Below are 23,127 nucleotides of genomic sequence, written 5' to 3'. Positions count from 1 at the left end.
GAATGCGAGGAGTATAGTTCCCGTGTGACGCAAGTCGTCGAAGGACTTGCTCTACTTCCAGAGCCAGAGACGCTCACCATTAAGGCCCCAAAATGTGACTACACCAGCACTCCGTTGATTGTTGGCGGAGTTGAGGCTGACGTAGGAGAATTCCCTCATATGGTAAACACGAAGATCCTGAAGAAAGTTATGGGTTCCATGACAAAACAGAACAGTGACAAAAAAGAATATGACAAAACAGAACATGAAAAAACAGAACATGACAAAACAGAACAGTGACAAAACAGAACAACGATAAATAATATAACTGTGACCTTTCAGGAAAAATATAAATTTATTGAAATTGTTCTATCTCTATTATGTTGATAGATTTTTAATGGCACAGATTTATAAATAATGAATCAAATTATATACAGTGTTGCCGGCAAGCTTAGGATATCTCATCTTAATCAATATAATATGTGTGACTAGGTACAACAAAATAATGACCTAACCTGAACTAACCTAACCTAACCTATATAGATTCCACAAAAATTAATGTTTCATTTTTCCCTTGGCTGCTCTGTTTTGTCATGTTCTGTTTTGTCCGGTCACTTGAAAAATTCTCAAATATATATTATCTATACCCACTAAAAAAAAATATTTGAAAAAAATTCGAAGCTCAACTAGATTTGAACACGTATAACTGGTATCGCGCCAACTGTAGCATTACCAATTATGCTACGAGCGTCCTGTCTAATTGCGAAAATTTAAACTAGTAGGTGATACATGAAATGCTTACAAATTGCATTATTATTGACTATCGGTTTTTGTGTATTAAATCAAGGAATATCAACCACCTTAATTACTAACCGACGCCCGGCTCTCGCCGATTATTTTAGCTATAACGTCTACTTGAACTCGCTAACAATTTTTAATAAACTATTTCTTATATTCAACGAATAATTCACAAGATTTTGAGAATGTAACATTCGATATGTATCGATCATACATAACTTGAAAATACTTCAGATATATTATAACTAGAAAAATCATATTTGAGCGAGAGCCGGGCGTCGGTTAGTAATTAAGGTAATTGATATTCTTTGATTCAATATACAAAAACCGATAGTCAATAATAACGCAATTTGTAAGCATTTCATGTATGAACTACTAGTTTAAATTGTCGCAACTAGACAAGACGCTCGTAGCATAATTGGTTAATTCAACAGTTGGCGCGATATCACTTTTTTTCAAATATGATTTTTGTAGTGGGTATTTGAATTTTTTTCTATATAAAATAACTATATCAAATGATTCTCCTCGATTTGCCACCCTTCAAGTAACTGCCGCCCCCAAGCGACGCTCAATCTGCGTACCCCCACGGGACGTCACTGGCGCGGGGATATTGGTAGCGGTAAAAGTAAACGCGAGGGGGTTTTAATTCCAAAAGGGACCGTAGAAGAATCGATATGAAAGTAGTAGGTACTGTAGTTATCCGATACCTACATTATTTTAGTATGGAAATTTTTCACCTTCGCCTGCATGTCGTAAACCAAGTTTAATCGTATATCATTATGATTGTCATTCCAGGCGCTGATCGGTTGGCCGCTGATTGGAAGCAGCGACTTCAAGTGGCCTTGCGGAGGCTCCCTCATCAGCGACCAATATATTTTGACTGCAGCCCACTGCGCCAGTCTTGACAGAGACAATACTGTCTCCAAGTGAGTTAACTGCCCTAAACCGAATTTATCCAGCGCTGTCAACTTAGCGTGTTAGCCATTAAAAATATTTAGGTACATCGGTCAATGCAGCGATACTCAACCTGCGGCCCGCGGGCCACATGCGGCCCTTTAAGGGGGGACATGCTCGTCGAATGACAAAATTGAGTTTTTATTGTATTTTCAAACCATGATCCTGGACACTCCTTAAACGTTGTAGATAATCTATTTATATAATTTTGAAGCCTTATTATCCTTTATAGTTATTTTAAACATTTGATGACTACATAAAGTATTTTTGTTACATAAAATAGTATTCTTTTAAACCTCTCGCTCTAATGTTTTAGAATATAGTCATATTTCGGTACATAACTGTGCAGTGGTGTTAAGATTTTTTACGTTTATTAATTTTTAAACTCATTTATGAAACCATTAGTATAATTTATTACGAGATAATTTTTGTAAAATATTCACGATAAAAAATTATATTGATAATCTCTGTGATCCCAAATTTGACAAGAATTAGGCATTTTATTATTCAAAAAATCGGCAAGATTAACACATTTGAAGATGATTCTAAAGATACTTATTATAAGCTATGTTTTTGACTATTGAAGTGTGATAAACATCTTATGAATAATGATTGCTTTATAATAATTATTGACCTAAGAATAAGGTAGTGTTTTTTTGAAATACGCCATTTCTTTTGTCATTCCCCAGTGGTTAAGCTATAACATACGGCCGTAGTCATAAATTGACAAACTATAATTGAAGTAGGGAGTAAAATGATATTGACGCGCGTGTTTGAACATGTACCGTTTAAAAAAAAATAAAAAAAAATTCGGTTAGGTACATGTTCAAACACGCGCGTTAACATAATTTTACTCCCTACTTTAATTATAGTTTGTCAATTTAAGGCTACGGCCGTATGTTGTAGCTTAACTACTAGGTAATGACAAAAGAAATAGCGTATTTCAAAAAAACACTACCTTATTCTTAGGTCAATAATTACTATAAAGCAATCATTATTCATAAGATGTTTATCACACTTGAATGGTCAAAGACATAGCTTATAATAAGTTCCTTTAGAATCATCTTCAAATGTGTTAATCTTGCCGATTTTTTAAATAATAAAATGCCTAATTCTTGTCAAATTTGGGATCACAGAGATTATGAACATAATTTTTTATCGTGAATATTTTACAAAAATTATCTCGTAATAAATTATACTAATGGTTTTATAAATGCGTTTAAAAATTAATAAACTAAAAAAATCTTAACACCACTGCACAGTTATGTACCGAAATATGACTATATTCTAAAACATTAGAGCGAGAGGTTTAAAAGAATACTATTTTATGTAACAAAAATACTTTATACAGTCATCAAATGCTTAAAATGAAATATATAAAGGATAATAAGGCTTCAAAATTATATAAATAGATTATCTACAACGTTTAAGGAGTGTCCAGGATCATGGTTTGAAAATACAATAAAAACTCAATTTTGACCTTCGACGAGCATGTCCCCCCTTAAGCTTTTATGTGCGGCCCGAAACACATTTATTATCAGGAATTTCGTATATCTTGAGATTCGTTTCGACTTTTTCGACACCCGAAGAGGATTGTCATTATGGTCCACATCAGATCTGGTATAAGAGTGTTGCTATTGCACGCGATTTATTTAAAAAACACGCATAATTTTTAAAATCTCAAAAATGTTTTGTAAAAAAGGGGGGGTTTCATGATTTTTTCGTCACACAAGTAGTGATGCGGCCCACGTTACTTTACAAATATATGTATTTGGCCCGAAGAAAAAAAAGGTTGAGTATCATTGGGTCAATGAGAAACAGTGACGTCATGCCGCCTCATTTTTTTACAGTTAGGTACAGTACTTTTTATCGTCCTTTCATGACTCCAATATTATCTGAGAAATTTGTTGTATGGTGGAGACATTACTAACATGATAATTATATACACCACTAAATCTAATTTAAATGCCATATCTGCTTCAATAGACAATGTCTACGATTTGAGATAGGTACATTTAAAAATACGCCTGACAACTTCCAAAACTCGCGAGTAACTAACAAACATAATAATACTAAATTTGAATACATTTTAAATTATGTAAGTATGTACCTTCCTATAATTCAAATATTATTTGCAAATCTGCACGTCGTGTTATTGCTGTTCACAGAGGACTTTTTAATGGAAGGATATTTCCGTTATTACTAAGTTTAGGTAGCTATAAATATATAAATTATGATTCTCCTCGATTTGCCGCCCTTCGGGTAACTGCCGCCCCAAGCGACACTCAATCTGCCTATACCCACGGGACGTCACTGATGAAAAATGTTACCAGTCTCTGGAAATAAAAACTTGAATTGAGATCGCAAGGAGTGCCTTTCTCAAAATCAGACGCCTCCTTAGCCCAATGTTAAATAAGATTTATTAAATAAAATATAAAAACCATACATGGTAGTTTTATGGGTTTCCACCGTGTGTCCTTCTTCCTTCTTTACTAGACGTTTCGGGCTCGTTACAGAGGCCATTATCAAGACATGATATGTTTTATGATGAAAATGTAGTGTAGGTATGTGGATGTAAACGTTGCTCTACGAATGTCAAAAGGAAACCGATTAGCTAAGAGCAAACGTTGCTCAGAGTAATCTGTCAATCGTTGAACAAAACCTCAGCTGGATCTTATAATTATTATTGTAACCAATAAGAAACGTAACCCTCCAATGATAACAAAATTTGTTGGCTACACTACATTATTTGTTTGATATAATATTTGAATTTGTGCAGTATTGAGCCGACGGTCATCCGCCTTGGAGAACACAGCATCAGCAAAAACGACGACGGCGCGGAGCCTCAAGAAATTGGAGTGGAATCGATCATCGTCCACCCTGCTTACGACCCTCCGAGCAAATACCACGACATTGCCCTCATCAAGATGGTCAGACATGCCAGGTTAGAGATTCATTTTAGTATCATAGGTAATTATCAGTCTCTTTTAATCCATTACTCGGTGAAGGCCTTCTCCAATTCTCTCCACGTAATTCTACTGAATCTAAATATTTCGTCGATCTACTGTACAGCATTTCAAGGAATATCATTTTTTCTGTTACTTCCAAGCTTCGTCTTCATACGTGAGCACTGGAAGCATACATTGATTAAAAACTTTGCGCTTGACGTGTTCAGAAACTTTCACGTATAATTTTGTATCTGAAATAGATGGCCATTTATAGTCTATTGGAACTACAGGATTCGAACCTGGGACCCATATTATAAGCCGACAGGTAATCCGTTAGGGTCAGACCATCGTGGGCGTAAATATATTTTATAGCAATACTATACGTATGCTAAACCTCAGTTGAGGGATGGTCTAAAAAGATCGTGGGTAGGCGATGCGCGGATTGTGCAAATGACGGGTGCCGAACGAAATATAATTAGTCATCACGCCTAAAGTTGAAAATTATTTGCCGTTTCACTGAAGTACTTAACGGCCCACATGCTCGTCGTAGGTCAAAATTGAGTTTTTATTGTATTTTCAAATCATGATCCTGGACATTCCTTAAACGATGTAGATAATCTATGTATATAATTTTGAAGCCTTATTATTCTTTATAGTTATTTTAAATATTTGATGACTGCATAAAGTATTTTTGTTACATAAAATAGTATTCTTTTAAACCTCTCGCTCTAATGTTTTAGAATATAGTCATATTTCGGTACATAACTGTGCAGTGGTGTTAAGATTTTTTACATTTATTAATTTTTAAACGCATTTATAAAACCATCAGTATAATTTATGTCGACATTATTATAGTGAAACAAATACGTGTATTAATTAAGGCGCTAAGTACCAAAAACATAAAAACTGACATTTTTATAGAAAAATGTTCTACACACCAACGCCAATAACTTCAACTACAGTCTAAGTGCCTCAAGCAAGTCAAAAAAATACAGCAACATAATTAAACCTGTCGACGTTGTTAGTCCGTTGGCGTGTTTTATTTATAATGGTGTAAGTAGCACTGCAGTGGTCAACGGCATTCAATATAAAATAGCTGATGATGGTGTGTTGACACTTGCGAGTTCTTAATACCTAAAATTATAGAAGCTGCCGTGATTGCTTCACACTGTAAAACTACATTTTTCAAAAGGTCTGCTTCATGAAATTTTACTGCAACGACTCGGTATTTTGTAACTACAAGCAATACTACTTTTTGGTACTTAGAGCCTTATTTAATACACGTATTCTATAATGATGTTTTGTTACAGGCTAGGAAACTTAGTGAGACCAGCTTGTCTTTCTGAAACAATTCAGCCTAATGACAAAGCAGCCGTGGCAACCGGTTGGGGAAGGATTGCACACAGTAAGATACAAAACTCTTCTTATTCTTTTACATTTGCATGCTTGACAGTGGGTTGACAGTGACAGAAACTTGTTTACATTCAATTTAAACCGACCACGCATCTATGGAGCAGCTGGAGGGTGAAAATTTTATCGTATCAATTGGTCCACAATTAAGAGTCGAACTTGGCTATTACGAGGAAAATGGAACCCACTGAATTTGCTTGTTATAAGCATTACTCGTTATATAACATTTTTCGAAAATATCTTTCCATTAAAAAAATCAGCTCACAGGTTGGAAACAAAATATATCTATTAATTAGATAAGTACTATAAGTACTATACAATTTTCAACAGGAGTTTATTTTTTTGTCGGGTGTGCGATGTCCAGTTTACTTCCGTTGTCCTTGGACGTCACGTATTTTTAAATGTACCTATCTGAAACCGTAGACTCGCAATATTGTCTATTGAAGCAAGAAGTTTAATTTAGTAGTATAGGTACCTTGGTACTTATATCTTCAATCTTGTTAGTAATGTATCCATTCAACACAATTCTTAGATATTGGAGTCATGAAAGGATGATGGAAAGTACTGTATAAAAATTGTGGCTTCATTTTGGCATTGCCTAGGGACGGCATTTTGTCTACGGACGTCACTGCTGAAAAACATGGTAAAAATCCCTGAAACAAGCATGGCATTCATAAATTACAAAGAAGTTTTTTAATGTAATGAATTAGTGCTTCACAAAGTTTTGATTTTTTACATGCAATTTCAACCATATGCGTGGATACTTTTTCAATGTTGTCGGCGAAAACACCAATTAGATACTTAGACACCTAACTAGTGTCATAAACGTAATCCGATCCCGGCGGCATCGGTCTAGTTAACTACCCGGTCGGATCTTATTGCTTATGGTCGTAAATGTTGTTTTTAAACGATCGACACATTAACAGTTTTGCTCGGTATACCCGAGAAGTAGCTCGTTACAAAAGTGAATAAATGTATGGTGAAAATCATAAACTAAAATTTCAACGAATGTTTCCTCATTACATCCGTGATCGTAATAACCAAGTTCGACTGTAATTATTATAAAACTATAGGTATAAAATTTACTGAAATATCTACTGTGATGGTTACATGTAAATTGTACGTAAAACATTTCACCGTGAGCTGTCTTATCGGAAAGAGATGACCGTACACTATGCGGTCTCAAATTTTATTAGATTCAATATGAACATTAATTCATTTTTCATAATATGTGATTTTGGCAAAATTCATGAATTATTCAATAATGAAAACCTAACCTGACCTTACAAATAATCCAGTATGTATCCGCTATTTTCAAAATTTATTTGCTGCTGGCTTCCTGTAAAGTGTAATAGACAAGAACCGTGTTTTATTTAGAGATTAATTGTATGTCACCACGACAAGACCCAAAGAGGTTGGACGGTCTTTAATATACGGCCATATATTTCCGATACAACATTTCACGATAAGTTTATCTTTTTGCAGAATTTTAAAAATGTATATTTCTCTTTGCAGACGGTAAAAAATCAGACGTCCTGTTGAAAGTTAGCATAAAGGTGATTGGTTATTCTCAATGCGCGCCTGGCTATGAATCCGTGGCCAGTAGATCCCTCCCCAGCGGTCTTAGAGAGCAACAAATGTGCGCTGGAGACGCCTACAAGGACACCTGCCAGGTGAGGAATTGCGAATAGCAGAATTTTGTCAATATCGGTTCAAAGAAATAGCGAAGGGTGGACGTAAGCTGTTAAGATCCGCCATAAATAGTGCACATTAAACTTTGTTAGTCGTACGTATTTGTTTTTATTGAACTAACACTATAATAATTTACAGGTGGTGTTGGCTAGTTTTGAAAAATCAATTAAACCTTGTGACGTTACCCCGGTCCTGGTATAACCACGAGGGCGTTAAATCCTCAACTGGCCCAGCCCTTAGACCAGGTTGGGAACCCTTGCTTGGGCTAGCTCAGCCTTAAGGGCTTGCGCAGACAGAGCGCGGTCAGGCGGTCTGCGTTCCGCGTTCGGAGTTAGGCGTTCTTTGTACTGTATGGGTACACAGCCGGCGGTCAGACCACGCCGGTCAATTGGAACGCTAGAGTTCTGGAGTTCTATGTCCGGAATTACAAAGAACGCCGTACCTCCCGTCCAGTCCCGTCATAGGAATTTGAGCAGTCACACAACATAGAGCGAAACCACACGGGGGAGTGAGTACGCAACAGCGGTGCTTTCTCACTTCCACTCGCAGTCGGAATATAGCGGTCTCGCATTATGCAGCGCTTGTGTCAGTACAACGTCTGTAAACAAATGGAACGCTTATTGTTGACCGCCACCTGTCTGCTGTCCCTGAACGTTAGCGGTCAACGGTCGGTTGAACGCAGAACTCCGACCGCTCTCTGTCTGCGCAAGCCCTAAGTCGGAGGGGGTAGTCAACTAAAGTTCTTTCCGTCACTATTAAACGCACCGTAACAATATTATTATATTAATTGTCCAAAAAGAGTCGCCACCTAGTAATAGGATGACACCAGGATCCTTCGAATACTTTATTAACCTTCAATTTAATTTTATTCCGTACCCACGTGCACGAAATGTCAAAAACAGCTGTTCAACTGTCACCCAGTTTGTATACCGGATTATTTCTTCGTGAAAAAGATCGAGGAATTTTTCAAAATAAAACTCTTTCGCAATACAGCTTTAAATATTTATTAAATTATCTTTCCATAGACTAATTTATTATAGTTAATATTTATAAACAATTTAACTCTATATTTTATTCTCAAATAATTATTATATAAACTTATTTTAATTAATTTACAATACAAAAACTAATCGTATTTACTTTTATCTTTATTTATAGGTATAGCTGCACACTTATATACTATTGAGTCCCGGACTATAATGTTTGGGAAACCATGTTCCATTCATAGATAATTCGCGAAGTACTTATGACGCAGTACTTAGTGACGTATTCGTTTATGTACGAATATTTTCCGTCGACGCGTTAATATCTACGTCGCAATTTACGATGACGTCACAGGTATGACGCGACGTTTAATTTTCGCGTGGAAAATTACCGATCTAATTTTCAAAACTACGCGATTTTATTCTGTGATTCTTCCCGAGAGCTACACAGGTACAGTCTTGTAGGTACAGAGAAGTACAGATGACGTTGTATGTTGTTGTTGTGGTATGTTTGGCGTGTAGGGCACCGGGGCAAGCCCCATATCCCTTTCATCTGTATGATGGCGTGTGATGGAAGTCTCCTCCCTTGCGGGTTTTTCTGTATTGTCTGCATCTTGGCTTGTTGGTTAGGATTAAAATTGTGTTTCTTTTTCTTCTTTCTTCACTCTTGTCGGCGCTCGTTCGTTTCTATCTATACTTTGGTGTGGATCTAGGTCCTTTTGCTGGTTAGTCTTTTCATGAGTTCGTTGGCGATATCGATGGCGTTCTTGAGCGCCATCAGCGCTTCATTTATTTGGTCTGGCTCCGTGGTTCTGTTGGTTGTGTTCATCCAAGCTGGTTTGAATGTGTTTTGCGGTTCTTCGCGTTGTCTGGGCTGTTGTTGAAATTGCTTGTCGGCGTTTGTAAACGCATATCTGGCGTGTTTGGGGTGCCTTGGGCAACCTCTGTAGTTGGCCGGGTGAGGGCCACCACAGTTGGCGCATTTGGCGGGATCGGTCGTATTCTTCTTCTTGCAATCCGAGGTGAGGTGTTCGCCAGCACATCGGACGCACATCGGAGTAGCGTGGCAGCAGGAGGCGGAGTGGGCAAAGCCCTGGCAGCGATGACACTGTCCATCCGCCGTTCTTCTGCGTAGCGGCTCCACTTGGATGGATAATCCAAAGATGGAGGTGAGCTTGTAGATATTCTTGGCCTCGCCGCTCTTCTCGACGTCGAGGAGAATCAGCGGGATCTGTGTCTTCTGGCTCCCTTGGGTCATCCTGAAGGCGTTCCTGATCGGGTATCCCAGTGAAATGAGTTCACTGCGAATTTCTTCAGCAGTCGTCTCTTCAGGGATACCTCTGATCACTATCTTTAATGGTTTTTCCTCTTGGAGGTTATATAAATGGTATTCAGTCTTGTCTGTGTCCATAATCCGAACTGCCAGCCTGTAAGAGTCTGGGTCTGGCAGGGTGAGTAATATTCCTGTTTTGATATTTTTCGCGTCAGAAATAGTGACACCAGCGTCTTTCAGCTTGGCCATTGTATTCCTGAATGCTTTTTTATCATGCAGAATAATCGGTGGGGTTTTGGGCGGTCTGTCTGCTTTTTTGTCCTTCGTTGGTACTGTCGTTTTGGGGGTTGGCATGTCTGGCTTTTTCGGTGTCTGTGTAGCTGGTTTTTTGGCAATTTTGAGATCGGGGCTTTTTGTGGCTGGGCGTTTGCTTGCTCTTTTGATCTTTTTTCTTTCTATTTCTTCGTCTTCTTCGAGGTTGAGACGATCGTTAACGGCTCTTATTTTTTTGAGGAATTCATCATCACTCATTGTGGTCATGGCTGAGGCTGCATTTGATTTGGCTGCGGCTGCGTACGTTTTTGATTTGTCTGATTTTATGCTGGGAGATGGTGGCACCGCTGGAGTGGTGTCCATCATTTCGGGGCTGGTCTTGGTTTGGGCGGTGGATGTTGAGGGGCCGCCTGGGGCCTGGGCTTTGGCAGTGGCCAAAGTGGGGGCCTGAGCGGGTTTATCAGCTTCCATGGTTTGTGAGTCGTCGTCAAAGTAGTCAGAATCATCGATGTCCAGGTCCTCGTAGTCAGCGTTGTCCTCCTCCGTGTCGGCTTGATTAGGGGTCACCAGCTTGATGGCATCGATTTCTTCTGGGACTCTCTGCATGTTGGATTTTGTTTTCTTTTTGCTCTCAGGCTTGTCTCTCTGTTTTTGGAGATCTGGCAGTGTCTCGTGTGGCGGAATCCCATAAGCGATGCAGAGAAAGCCGTAGATGTAGGCAAAATCTGCCGCTCTCAGCTTCCTCTTCAGCTCATGGATCTGCGTCAGGTCGGTTTGGATGTTATCGTCGATCTGCGCATGTGAGTCCGGATTCAGCAAACCGGTAAGCGAAGGAATCTTGCTCATCTTGGCTCGCTTAGTCGAACTGTAACGCAGTATCGGTAACAATATCTGAATGTGTCTGTTCTGTTAGCCGCTATGAAGGCTTCAGAGAAGTTCCAATTCACTCGGCCGTCGATAATTATCTCAAGAAAGACAATCAGAGGCGGCAGAAATTCATTAGATGTCCTCCAGATGGGCGATGATAACGGCGCTGCAGCATCCAAAGGTGGCGGACTGGATCGGCAATAGTGGCGGAATTATTTCAACGAAGGTGGCAGCTTCGTATTGAAATCAATCGGCGAAGGTGGCGGAGCAAGGTGGCGGAGTTATTCCAATCGAGAAAGGTGGCGGAGGTGGCGGAATTCGTATCGAATTTTCTTTGTGTCGAAATTCGGATCGGAATTATTGTAATCGAAATGTCTTGAAAGCGTTAATAAAATCGAATCTGTATCGGTATTATTACTCGTGTCGTAGCTTGAGGTATGACTGTTCGCGGTGAGTGCCAGTCTGCGAATGAGATGACGTTGTATAGAAAAACACGTCTTTTTATACCTGTCAGATGGGGTCTCTTCGAAAAACTGACGTCAGAGATGCAAAAACCCCCACTCTAAATTTATATTTTCATCGATTATCTAAAGAATCGATCATAATTTTGATTAAGAAATTATGTCTACGCGTAAGAGTTCAAATACTTGTATTGAAATATAGATTTTAATAACTTAAAGTACATACAAAAATCGGAAAAAGCCGTACATGACTTTCGGGGCGTGTTCTCATGCGAAAAGTAGACCAATGGGGCCCTTTTCTGCCTCCTTCCATCAGACCAGGATTCAGGTCTTTGGATCAATTACAGAAAAGCGGTTTATTTCTCTGCTTTTCCGGAAAATTACGAGTATTTAATTAAGTAAAAACGAGCGGCCTACAGGTATCTATAGGTGAAACAAGTTTCATAATCATCGCAAAACTCCTTCTGGTACTTTTGACATAGATTAGATACATATATTCTGATTCATTTATCAGGATAACTTGAAAAATTGTCGGTTTAAAACGGTGCGTATTGTTAATACGTACATCAGAATCGACTGTTCGGGCATATCATAATAAAGAGAATGAGTCAAAATTCTTACTTACTTAAGATAATGTGCTTAGCATTTGGGCCGCCTAGACGGTATTTAACATAAAACTTAGTTATATAATACACCTATGATCATGGCCCCCACAAGGGGGGAGGGGGCTGACAAGGCTCTAGCCTGGGGTCCAAGCTTAGCGGAGAGGGCGTGGCCAGTTATGTATACACTTCAAATTTGCTTTAATAGTAAAAAAAAATCGCCTGCTGCGCTATAATATATAAAGAATATCGTAGTAGATTTTTTGGGTTTTCACCGTGTGTCCTTCTTCCTTCTTTACTCGACGTTTCGGGCTCGTTGAAGAAGCCATTTTCAAGAGATGATATGTTTTATGGTGAAAATGTAGTGTAGGTATGTGAATGTAAACGTTGCTCTAAGAATGTCAAAGGACGCCGATTAACTAAGAGCAAACGTTGCTCAGAATAATTTGTCAATCGTTATGACCAGGGATACCGGCTCGAATATTGGATTTTGCTGGTAGTGCCGGAAGCCATAACGTTTTTAACCGTAATCCATCATCCCTATTAATATTTTCAGGGTTTCTATGGATTTAAATGGCCTCTTTTACCAATCGTGCGAAATATCCTTTATTCCGACCCAATATCTTGGTTTCAAAGTCAAATTTGTGTCCTGTATCCATCGAGTGATCAGCAATTGCCGACATCGTGTAATGTTTAAGTCGGTGTGCCCTCTCGTGTTCACTCACACGCTTCTTTACTGTTATAGAAGTTTGGCCTATTTACTTTTTTGGGCATCCGCGACAGCTTAACTGGTATACACCTGCCGATTCCAAAGGTGGCGAATCCTTTACTGGTCTTAACATTTTTCGGACCTTTGTCGATGTTGAAAATATTGTTTCGATTTCATGTCTCCGAAGTATCCTGGAAATAGCATCGGTGGTGTTTTTGATATAAGGTAGATAGGCCCGGCCTTTGAACTGTATCTCTTCCTCCTGACTAACCGGGTTAAGGTTGATTTTGCTTTTGGTGGCTTTTTGGGTCATCTTGCAGGAATATCCGTTTGCTTGAAGAGCCTTTGATACTTGAGATATCTTGGATTTTAAATACGATGATTCGCAGATTCACCGAGCTCTTATCATTGAAGACTGGAATTTGATTGACCAGGTATCCCACAACCAAGCAACCAGACGATATATTTTGGACACAAAAAGAAATTGAGCAGTCTATCTGTTAAGAAAGGTGTTTCGTCTTCACTCAATTTAAATGTTGTTAAAAACATGTCTCTAGCTGTCTTGGATGACGCAAAAATTGCTGTACTAGTAAAAGGAATAAATTTTGCAATAACACCAAAACACATTCCTGTTGACGACATCATATGCGAAGTTGAATCTGCTATACACAAACTACCCGCTGCTGTTGCAGAAGAAATACGACAAGACGCTAGCCGTATCCTCAGGAAATCAAAACCACCACGTCAAAGTAACATAACGCCTGCATAAAGAATTACGCGATTTGCGAAAAAACGATCAACTGGTGGTTTTACCCGCTATAAAAAACAACCGTGAAAACCTCAAACATTATATATAAAGAATATTTATATATTGTGCGATACAATCTGATGTGATATATTTAAATGATATAAATATTTTTTATCCGTTTTCTGACTATTGAAATGGCTATTTATCCAATATATCAAAGGGTCGCATCTTACTTGACCACCACAAAGGGGGTCGCGATTATTGCTTTTTAATAATAATGATACTGAGTGTCAGTGGCGCACCCAGGGGGGGGTCAGGGGGCCTTGCCCCCCCCCCCAAAATATGAAAATCATCAGAATGATTTTACATATTGAAATCGAAAGCCAATAAACTATACCTTGGGCCTAGACAAACAACACGGCAAAAAATGATTTGTAATTCTCCAGCACCCTTTTTAGTAATATTTCTTAGATTTTAATTTCTAATACAAAAATTTCTAAACACTAATGTCAGGTTTTTTTAGAAACCCGTTCCCTAATGAAATTCTCGGTGTCCACCCGAATTCCGGAGTGGTATTGGTCATGGCTGGGAAGGGCTGACAGGGCTCTAGCCTGGGGGCCCGGGCTGTGGGGGGCCCGGCGTGGGGTTGACCAGATAAGTAAGATAAACACACATCATAAATTAGCTTTAATAGTAAAAAAAATCGCCTGCGGCGCGGCGCTATTATACCTCATGACTATGAACATTTTGATTTATATAAATGTCCAATATATTTTCTGACTTTTATGTGTCGATACTCGACAGCTTCATTATTAAAGTAGATGTATTGAAAATCGCCAATAATTCACTGTATAAGTACCCTCAATTTGAACTAAAACACAATTTGAAAAACGTTAATGTAGTGTTTCACACTGTCTTTAATCTAAGCGGTGGATAGGGGGCCCGTCAAATACCCTAGCTCAGTGGTCGGCAAACTCATTTTAGTCAATAGAGCCAAATATCAACAGTACAACGGTTGAGATTTCTTTTGAGAGCCAAATAAACTTAAACTTAAATTATATACGTATGAAGTAAGTAGGTACACTGCTAATTTACCTAATAAACTTTAGTTAAAGTCCTAATTAACTTATAGGTAGGTACACTAAATAAAACTGAATGTCATACGTAATAATGATCTTATTTATTAATAAAAATTAAATTGTAAGTCAGGTATCCATACAATTGAATCATGACAATGACTGACAAACTCAATGTAAATAATGGCCTTGCATCTCCTTGTAAAGTTTGGGTAAGTCAGGTTCGTATGTTGTTGATTTAATTTTAAGCTTCCAGGTTACATTAAAAAGATTCCAGGTTCTCATCAATACATCGATTTCTCAATTTACTCTTGATTTCCTCTCTTGGAAATCTTTTTACTAACCACGAAACTTGCAATATTAACATTGTTGAAAGATTTTATTCAGTACCTAATTAAATACAGAACTTTATTTTTCTTGACTCTTCTCCTCAGCTGCTTTCTTCCTTGCATCATTGACAGAATATTTAGCGCAAAATTACGAATTTTTAGTTGTAGTATCTCTCTAAATTTGAATGCACCAATTTTTCCCGACACATAAATACAGGTCGGGAAGCCATTTAAGTTTTGAATAAACGCGAAGTCTCGGTCTATTCAACATTACATTTACGGTTATCCTCTTCCATTTTCTTTGCTCCTTCTTTGTAGCCATGTCAAATATGACAGAGAGCATCTGTGGCAGAGCCGCACTCAAGGGACCAAAGACCCGCAGTTTGCCAACCACTGCCCTAGCCTGAGAACCCGTTTCAGGATGTGGGGGCCATGGTGTAGGTACACCGAGTGCAATAGACAAAATACCGATAAACGATATATAAGGCTGTGTTGTATTGAGTAAGTAGTGTATAATTTAAATGCAATAATACTTTTTTTGTCCATTTTCAATTAAAATGTTGGAACCTCAATATTATAAAACGAAAAATCTGCGATAAACATTCTGCGAAAAGAACGAGTACACCCACTACGGTGGTGGTGTAAATCAAAAGAACATTTTTTTCGGTGAAGTTCGGGATAAATATTGTATTGTTGTTTTAATTTAATAAAACGCAATTTGTTTTTTTAGTACTTATTCCACGTTTATTAAATAGATTAGGACCGGTTTCGTCCGCCTCAGAGGGACATTTTCAACTAGTTGAAAATGTCCCTATGTATATCGCCATGTATTGTGAAAATATGTAAAAATATTTATATGAAGAAGAAAAAGAGCCTATGGGACTCAAAGAACCCTGGGATTACTCAATACCAGTTAGGGCACACTAATGAAAAAAAAATCACTCTGCCCTTCATCTTAAGTAGAAGAACATCCTGGTCTTTGAATGTAGGGGCCATGCCTGTGATACACCATAAATTATCTTCACTTTTATATAATTCATTCTCTAATTGTTATTGTATTACAGGGTGATAGCGGCGGTCCACTCCAAGTGTCTGACGAAACCAACCGCTGCATCTTTCACGTGATCGGAGTCACGTCGTTCGGAGCTGGCTGCGGCCGCGCCAACGCTGTCGGAATATACACCAGCGTTCCTCACTACGTCAGATGGATCGAGGGCATCGTATGGCCTACCGGATAAAGACCAAACGTCCACACCACGCCAGGAGAGAGTACAGCATTACCAGTCAACGTTTAAAAGTGACCTGCAAAATCTATTTCATAAACAAAATCAACGTTTCCAACAGTACAACTAAACATTGCATTCCCCAGGTTTTAAATGTCTTTTAAATCCTGACTTATAAAAAGTTAATATATTTTTCCAATAAATAATATTTGTATGTACCTTTATTGATATTTTTATTCTACTTTACCCCAGCCAGTGTCTTAACCTTCCCTTTACGATTTTAGTAAATTCCATCCGTTCCAGTGATGTCATCTTGGGTTACCGTACAAGATTGATAATCATAATACATAAATGTAAAAAATAAAATATTCCGCAGTGCTGACTCAGTCAATTCGAAGGAGAAACCACTGTATATCCCCTATTTTTCCCAGCCCTTTTTCATTTTTATTTTTTTTCTTCAGACCCACGACGAAGAGCCATGCGCTCTTCGTTAATAGGTATACAAACGCGAATACTACAGACGACGAGGATAAAAGGCCGTCTGGCCTTGGTGCCTCATATTATACTCATATGAGGAGCAAACATTCAAAAAGTGATTTGTCACACATTTTGAAAAATCTCGTTTATTGTTAATTCTGATAGTCCATATTGAAATCTATGAAAGGAAACCAGAATCAGTGTTCAATGAACGTTTTATCCTATAAAAAAATAATCCTAAAAATGACACATTCAAGCAAACCATGATTTCTCCAGCACTTGATTTCAATCATACGATGTTTTGTCCTATTAACCAATCACAGCGTAAGAGCCTCCACATTGCATATGTAACTAATCACATTTTGAACGGTAACTATGAGCTGTTACTTCAGTGACAGTACTGTTTAAAGAAGTTGTGTTTTTAACAAGACGTTAATAAAATTTAATTTATTATAACAATTTACGATGCAAGAAGATAGTGAGGATCATATCGAAGTTGGCCAAGCCAATATTGGCTCTAGAAAAAAGATTTATGCATGTAGGAAACGATCTGAAGCGAAAAAAAAAGATATTCTATACCACATTTTTATACCTGGACAGAAGAAAAAGCTGGAAAAGGTAGCCAAGAAATATCTTTAGCTTTGCTGCACCATTTAAGAAATATGGATTTCCACGGATAAAATTACTTCGACTGTTTTGTGATGGTTGCATTGCATAAATGCTAAGAAAAAACCAAACTCTTTTGACACCTGAGGAATACCAAGAAGTGTATAAACGAATCGGCCCAGAAAATGTGCTGGGTGAAGACTGGGACATAGTGGACACTAAGTCCCTGAATAAACTGTATAAAGACTTCCCATGAATTAGTGATTTAAAACGATCATCACTAAAAGTAAAAATAACACCACGTGGCCAAAAACGTTTACTGGTCAAAGGAAATACAAATTTTCATTATATTAGCAATAGCCCGGAAGAATACAGTTACTTGGTGAAGAAAGGTATATCTTATTCAAATTTGCAACGAGTGCAACCAGACACGTTGCCCTTATCACATGTCATATCACAAGAGAAGAAAAATGATGTAAAAGTAACGTTTGGCAACTGGAAGAATCTCGGAGATGGAGGACTAGAATGGTACAAAAAATACTTTTTGATGAACCATCGGCCAATATAGAAGAGCAGGAGGTCTGTGAGCAGGTGACTGTGTGAAGCCAGAACCTTTTATTTACTATTTAACAATCTGTACATAATATTATACAATATGCTCCCTTATATATTTTATTAAAATAATATATGGTACAAATGAAATGCCTTGATTTTCATTCAAATAGTGTTTTGTCCACAAGTTTCATGCAAATCGTGTTTTGTCCAAATTTCAAATCAAAAAATTAACCACTTCCGCGAGTTTTAGATTATACAAAATACCAGGACTAAAATTCTTTCCTTAAACAGTTTTATAACAAAAAACCCATGTTGAGTACATAGGCTAGGTTATTATACAATATGTTTTTCGTGATTATCTCAGCTCAACATCTGTGTGACAAATCACTTTTTGAATGTTTGCTCCTCATATATGATCATAACACACATCCCTTGATAATGGCCTCTGCAACGAGCCCGAAACATTGAGGAAAGAAAAAAGAAGTAGGTATAAGTGTGCGTCTATCATCGTATACCATTTTCACAACAAATGGCACATTGTTGTTGTGTAATTTGTAATGCCTCAGTTTTCTCAGGCAAGAGAGTGAGTTAGATTACCTACTTCCACTTTTGATACTGCATAGTACCTATATAATGTTATAACGGCGTACTTGAAGTTGGACATGCCTGCTTTATTGCATTTCCATGTCGTTTTTTATACAGTTGACTGTTAATACTTTAATTAATATCTACATGACCAACTGTAGAAAAGTTACTGTTAAGTTTAGTTTGGAAATCTGGGACAAAAAATATAAAATCATAGCTTCGTTTGAACACTTTTACTTAAAGAACCATTTTTAAAATAAACTTTATAACAACCTGCCACGTCTGTGAGACGGCGCCTTGAATTAGCATCTGCTTCTTAAACGCCGGCCACACGCTCATGCTTCACTACGGTGTTGCCTGCGCAAACCGGTTTGCGCGGGCAAACCCGTGCGGGTGGACGACAAAACTGTACACCGCGCAAACCAAAAAGTGCGGCCTGCGTAAAACCGAGTTTTACAAGCCGCGCTCAGTTCGTCGAAGGTTACGGTTTTTTTTCATTCATACTTATTTGTTTTCGTTGGATTAAGAATACCTAATATTACACATATTATTGCTGGTACGTTTTTTAAATTCAATAAACTCTGCCTAAAAAAATCACAATAGATAAAAAAAAATATTATATCTAAAAAATATTCATATTTATGTATGATTTAATTGCATAATTTTAGATATTTTATAGATATACTAGTATTTTTTCACTATTATCTATTATGGCTTGGTTTTCGCAGGGTTTAATTGAATTTTAAAAACTAACCAGCACCATCTGTAAATTGTAGTCTTATTTCAATGAATACAAATACATATGACTGACAAAGTTTAGTGTGCACCATTTATGGTGGATCTTAGCAGCCTACCTCCACCCTTCGTCACTAGTATATATTTATATTTAAGCAAAAAATGCTGATTTATATGCGAGTGTATGTTTCTTCTCAATAGCCATTGTTTGGTCCACATTGATCTGGAGGACTTATTTCTCTTTTATTAACCAATGAACAATAGAAAAACGCTTCTGACAAAAACAAATCGTCACGTCTTGACACGACATTGCTGCGATTCCGGAAAAAAATGTTTTCACGACGATGACTTCTGTTCTAACGAAATGAGCTTTGCGCAGTTTTACTTGTGCCGTGTGGCCATGCGAGAGTGTTCCGTCTTTTTTGCACAGTCATAACCGCGCAGGCAAGTCGCTGACGTGTAGCCGGCGCATTACCAAGAAACGGAGTAGGACTTGCCCAATACTTTTATAATAAAAATTGCAACGGAGAACGGATTTTATTTAAAGACCAACACGATTATGAAGTAATGAAGTGTCTCTACTTCAAGTTTATAGTAAATTATACTATTATTTACAACAGTAAAAGTACCTTTTATCCATTACTGACTAATGCAATGTTTAATTGAATTTTTGTTTTACGTTCAATTCGTATTGGATAATACGAAATTGGTTTAATTGTATAATATGACACGTGTTTATTAACATGGTATTGTTTACGAAAAACTACGTAGGTACACCAATAAAATATTTGATTATTTTAATTTTAATTCTGTTATTAGTATAAGTACCTACCTATGAACCTACCAACATTAAAAAAATAAGAATTAAGTATACACATACTCGAATCTGTATTATTTTTTTTTTACTTACATTTAGATCCCTCGCCCACTATGACAGTTAGCTTTTGTGATACGTCACAACTAGTATAGGTATAGTATATTAGTCTATGGGTAACTGCTTGTCATTTAATATTTGTGCTTGGTACTACAGTGTCTGGATGGTAACAATAATTATGAGATGTAGGTAGGGAATTTGTATGAGATTAGCACTACCATAATAATGTTCCCAAATGGATACCTTTTTTAAATTTAAAGAAAATAGGTCCTCTTACCTACCACCGATTAAGTTGGTAACAACTGACAATATTGCAGATTCATATGACGCGAACTTCGCTCTACTTCTATGACATTTATTTATAAAAAAAATATTTGTACTATGAGATTCAAAATGTTTTCTCATGGATTGTTTATGGCTAGGGAATCGGGATCTAGGGAATGGGGATAGGCATTTTCCCCATTTTCCCAGAGTTATTAATTTTAAATTTTTATATATACAAATACCATTGATAAAATCGGTCAAAAATAAATCGAGTGTAATTTATACTATTTAAGACATATTTTATTGTTAATATTGTGTACGTTCAATCTTGGAAATATATTGGTTTAATCAGCGCTCGAAATGGAAAATTTTACGAATCGGAGCGCTTGATAATTTTACGAAAATATTAACACTGTTACTTATCTAATTCTATACATATATGTATTTTTTTATAATATGACATATCTCACACAGACGGTCAAATTAATATTTACACGAGACGGAGCGATAATTTTGGGGATTGTATGAACAGGAACGGCGATCCGGAGCGTTCCGGTCCATTTCGAGCCCTGGGTTTAATGGAGTAAATAATAGTCTAATATAAATAATAATGTGAAAGTAAAACAGTTTTATTTATTAATGAAAAGATAACAAATAAAATATAATTATTTCAGATAAAATAAAAAATAACATATTGTATTAAAAAAAAATTAAGATTTAAGTAAGTACGTAATTAAAACATTATTCTGAATAATATGCCCGAAGTAATTTCCAGAACAGCATTTTCTGGTTGTCCGCAATGATTGATTTTTTATAAAAAGAAGATAGCTTAGATGAAAATGGCTGAAACGTCTAACTAAATGTTTCTTGATTTATTTAATCTATTTCTCAAATTCACTTTACGGATGTTATCTGCATCGTACCTACTTATGTTAAACTATTTTCAAATCTAAACGATTTTCATTTATAAAGTTTCGTAAAGTCAATATTGTGTCTAGTGTTTACATAATATATTATATGAGATTGCTGTTTCTGTTAGTAAAGACTTAATGAATGGGTTCGCGAGACTTAAAATAGTAAAGCAAATCATGGTGTATGACCTTTCCGCTTCAGTTAGTCACCCAAAAGCTTTGTTTTTTCCAATTTTTCTCATTTTTATTAATTTATGTGAAAAATAAAATTATTTGGCAACTTACACATGGGTAATAAATCAAAAGTATTTTTCCTGTTATATTTCGTTTTTATTTTATTTTCCATAAAAATTACTAAAAAAAATCAATCCCAAAAGTTTCGGGATTATGTTTACCAATCCCGGGATTCACTGGTATCGAAAATAGTTCGGGATCCCGGGATTGGAATCCCTATTTGAATAATATAATATTTTTTTAATCTATAGGCAACAACTATCCTGTGACATCCATGATTTCGATCGAAGACGCCAGCACAGGTAACCTCTTCGTGCTTAACGATAGAGCTCAAGGTGGAAGCTCGCTCAAGGATGGAGAAGTGGAATTGATGGTAAGCGTAAACCAAGACCCGAATAATCTATGGTACTCACAGAAGCTACGAAACGGCTCTAAGTATATCTACATTATTTTGTTTCTTCATGGCCCAAAACACCCGTTGCACACTCTCTCGCTTTCTGTATAAAGAGTATTTCTGCATGGCCCCTACATCCTGAAACGGGCCCCAGGCTAGGATATTTGGCGGCCCCTCCTACCTTTCGCTAACCCACGATATAAAAAATAAACTGTCGCTGTCAGTTGATTTCTCAATGGGTTTTTCACTTGGTTTTTTTTGCTTTCTCTATTGATGGGTTTACAACCCAAGACCATTGGTGATCACCTCGTTGATGGATTCGTCATCTGTAATTGTAATTGCTTTCATTGCGAACAATCCATTCAATGCTGGTTAACCAGAGTTTTTTTTTCGCCAGAAAACACAAAAATAATGGGAAGCGGGTTAGCTTCTGGGGGAGGTTGTAAGAATGCTTAAATTTCGAGTGTGGAGACATTGTGGCATAAGCTCGTGTTAAATAAGATGTTGATTACGTCTGATGTTAAAGTTTACCACGTAACCGGACATTCAGTATTGGTAATATTTGTGGATACTCTGACCACCTTGTATTTCTTGCGCTTTATGGCCTGACCGTTATCAAGTAATAAATCCAATCCAGTTTCACAATACCTTAATCGCTCAATCTATGGCGATTTGGCTTTCAGAGTTCAGTTCTGTGGTTCTCACCATGTAAAAATAAAAGTAACTTACCACGTTCAACCCTATCATTTCCAATTAAGCTACGGGCATCTTAGCTAATTACGGTGATTTTAACTAGTGGTTTTTACATGAAATGCTTATCGAATTGCGTTATAATGCAGCAGATACAGGTTCAAGCCCCGTCGGTTGTTGTAATTTTTTCTAATAAATGATTTTTTCTAGTTTGTATATAATATGCATGAGATATTTTTAAATTATGTGTATATTATATATATATAAATGTTACATTCTCAAATCTTGTGTCTTACTCGTTGAATAAAAAAAATATATAATATAACTAGCTGACCCAGCAAACGTTGTTCTGCTATATAAATTATTTCTAGTGAATATTTTGGTTGTTAAATAAAAAATATCGAATGTATCGTAAGTGTGTGGGGATGGGATCTATGACAGAAAGATGAATAGAGCGCTGTAGATAATGACCGCCGA

General features: G+C 37.1%; 1 protein-coding gene across 5 annotated transcripts in view; it reads left to right on the top strand.

Annotated features, from left to right (window-relative positions):
• Positions 1 to 16,549, top strand: part of LOC147076990 (trypsin-1-like) — a 37,614-nt gene extending 21,065 nt beyond the window's left edge. For all 5 annotated transcript variants that reach the window (XM_085940620.1, XM_085940624.1, XM_085940621.1 and 2 more), the window contains exons 6-11: positions 2 to 162; positions 1,573 to 1,703; positions 4,511 to 4,675; positions 5,990 to 6,084; positions 7,605 to 7,762; positions 16,167 to 16,549. In XM_085940620.1, coding sequence (XP_085796746.1) covers positions 2 to 162; positions 1,573 to 1,703; positions 4,511 to 4,675; positions 5,990 to 6,084; positions 7,605 to 7,762; positions 16,167 to 16,340 — 884 coding nt within the window. In that variant the 3' untranslated portion in view covers positions 16,341 to 16,549. The remainder of the gene's footprint in view (position 1; positions 163 to 1,572; positions 1,704 to 4,510; positions 4,676 to 5,989; positions 6,085 to 7,604; positions 7,763 to 16,166) is intronic.
• Positions 16,550 to 23,127: the final 6,578 nt, after the last annotated feature.

Source organism: Rhyacophila brunnea, unplaced genomic scaffold (genome assembly GCF_057557595.1).
Source record: "Rhyacophila brunnea isolate RB1 unplaced genomic scaffold, BYU_Rbru_1.0 scaffold_13, whole genome shotgun sequence".
Lineage (NCBI taxonomy): Eukaryota > Metazoa > Arthropoda > Insecta > Trichoptera > Rhyacophilidae > Rhyacophila > Rhyacophila brunnea.
The sequence above is the reverse complement of the archived record's forward strand: the minus strand, read 5'-3'. Positions and strand labels throughout refer to the sequence as shown.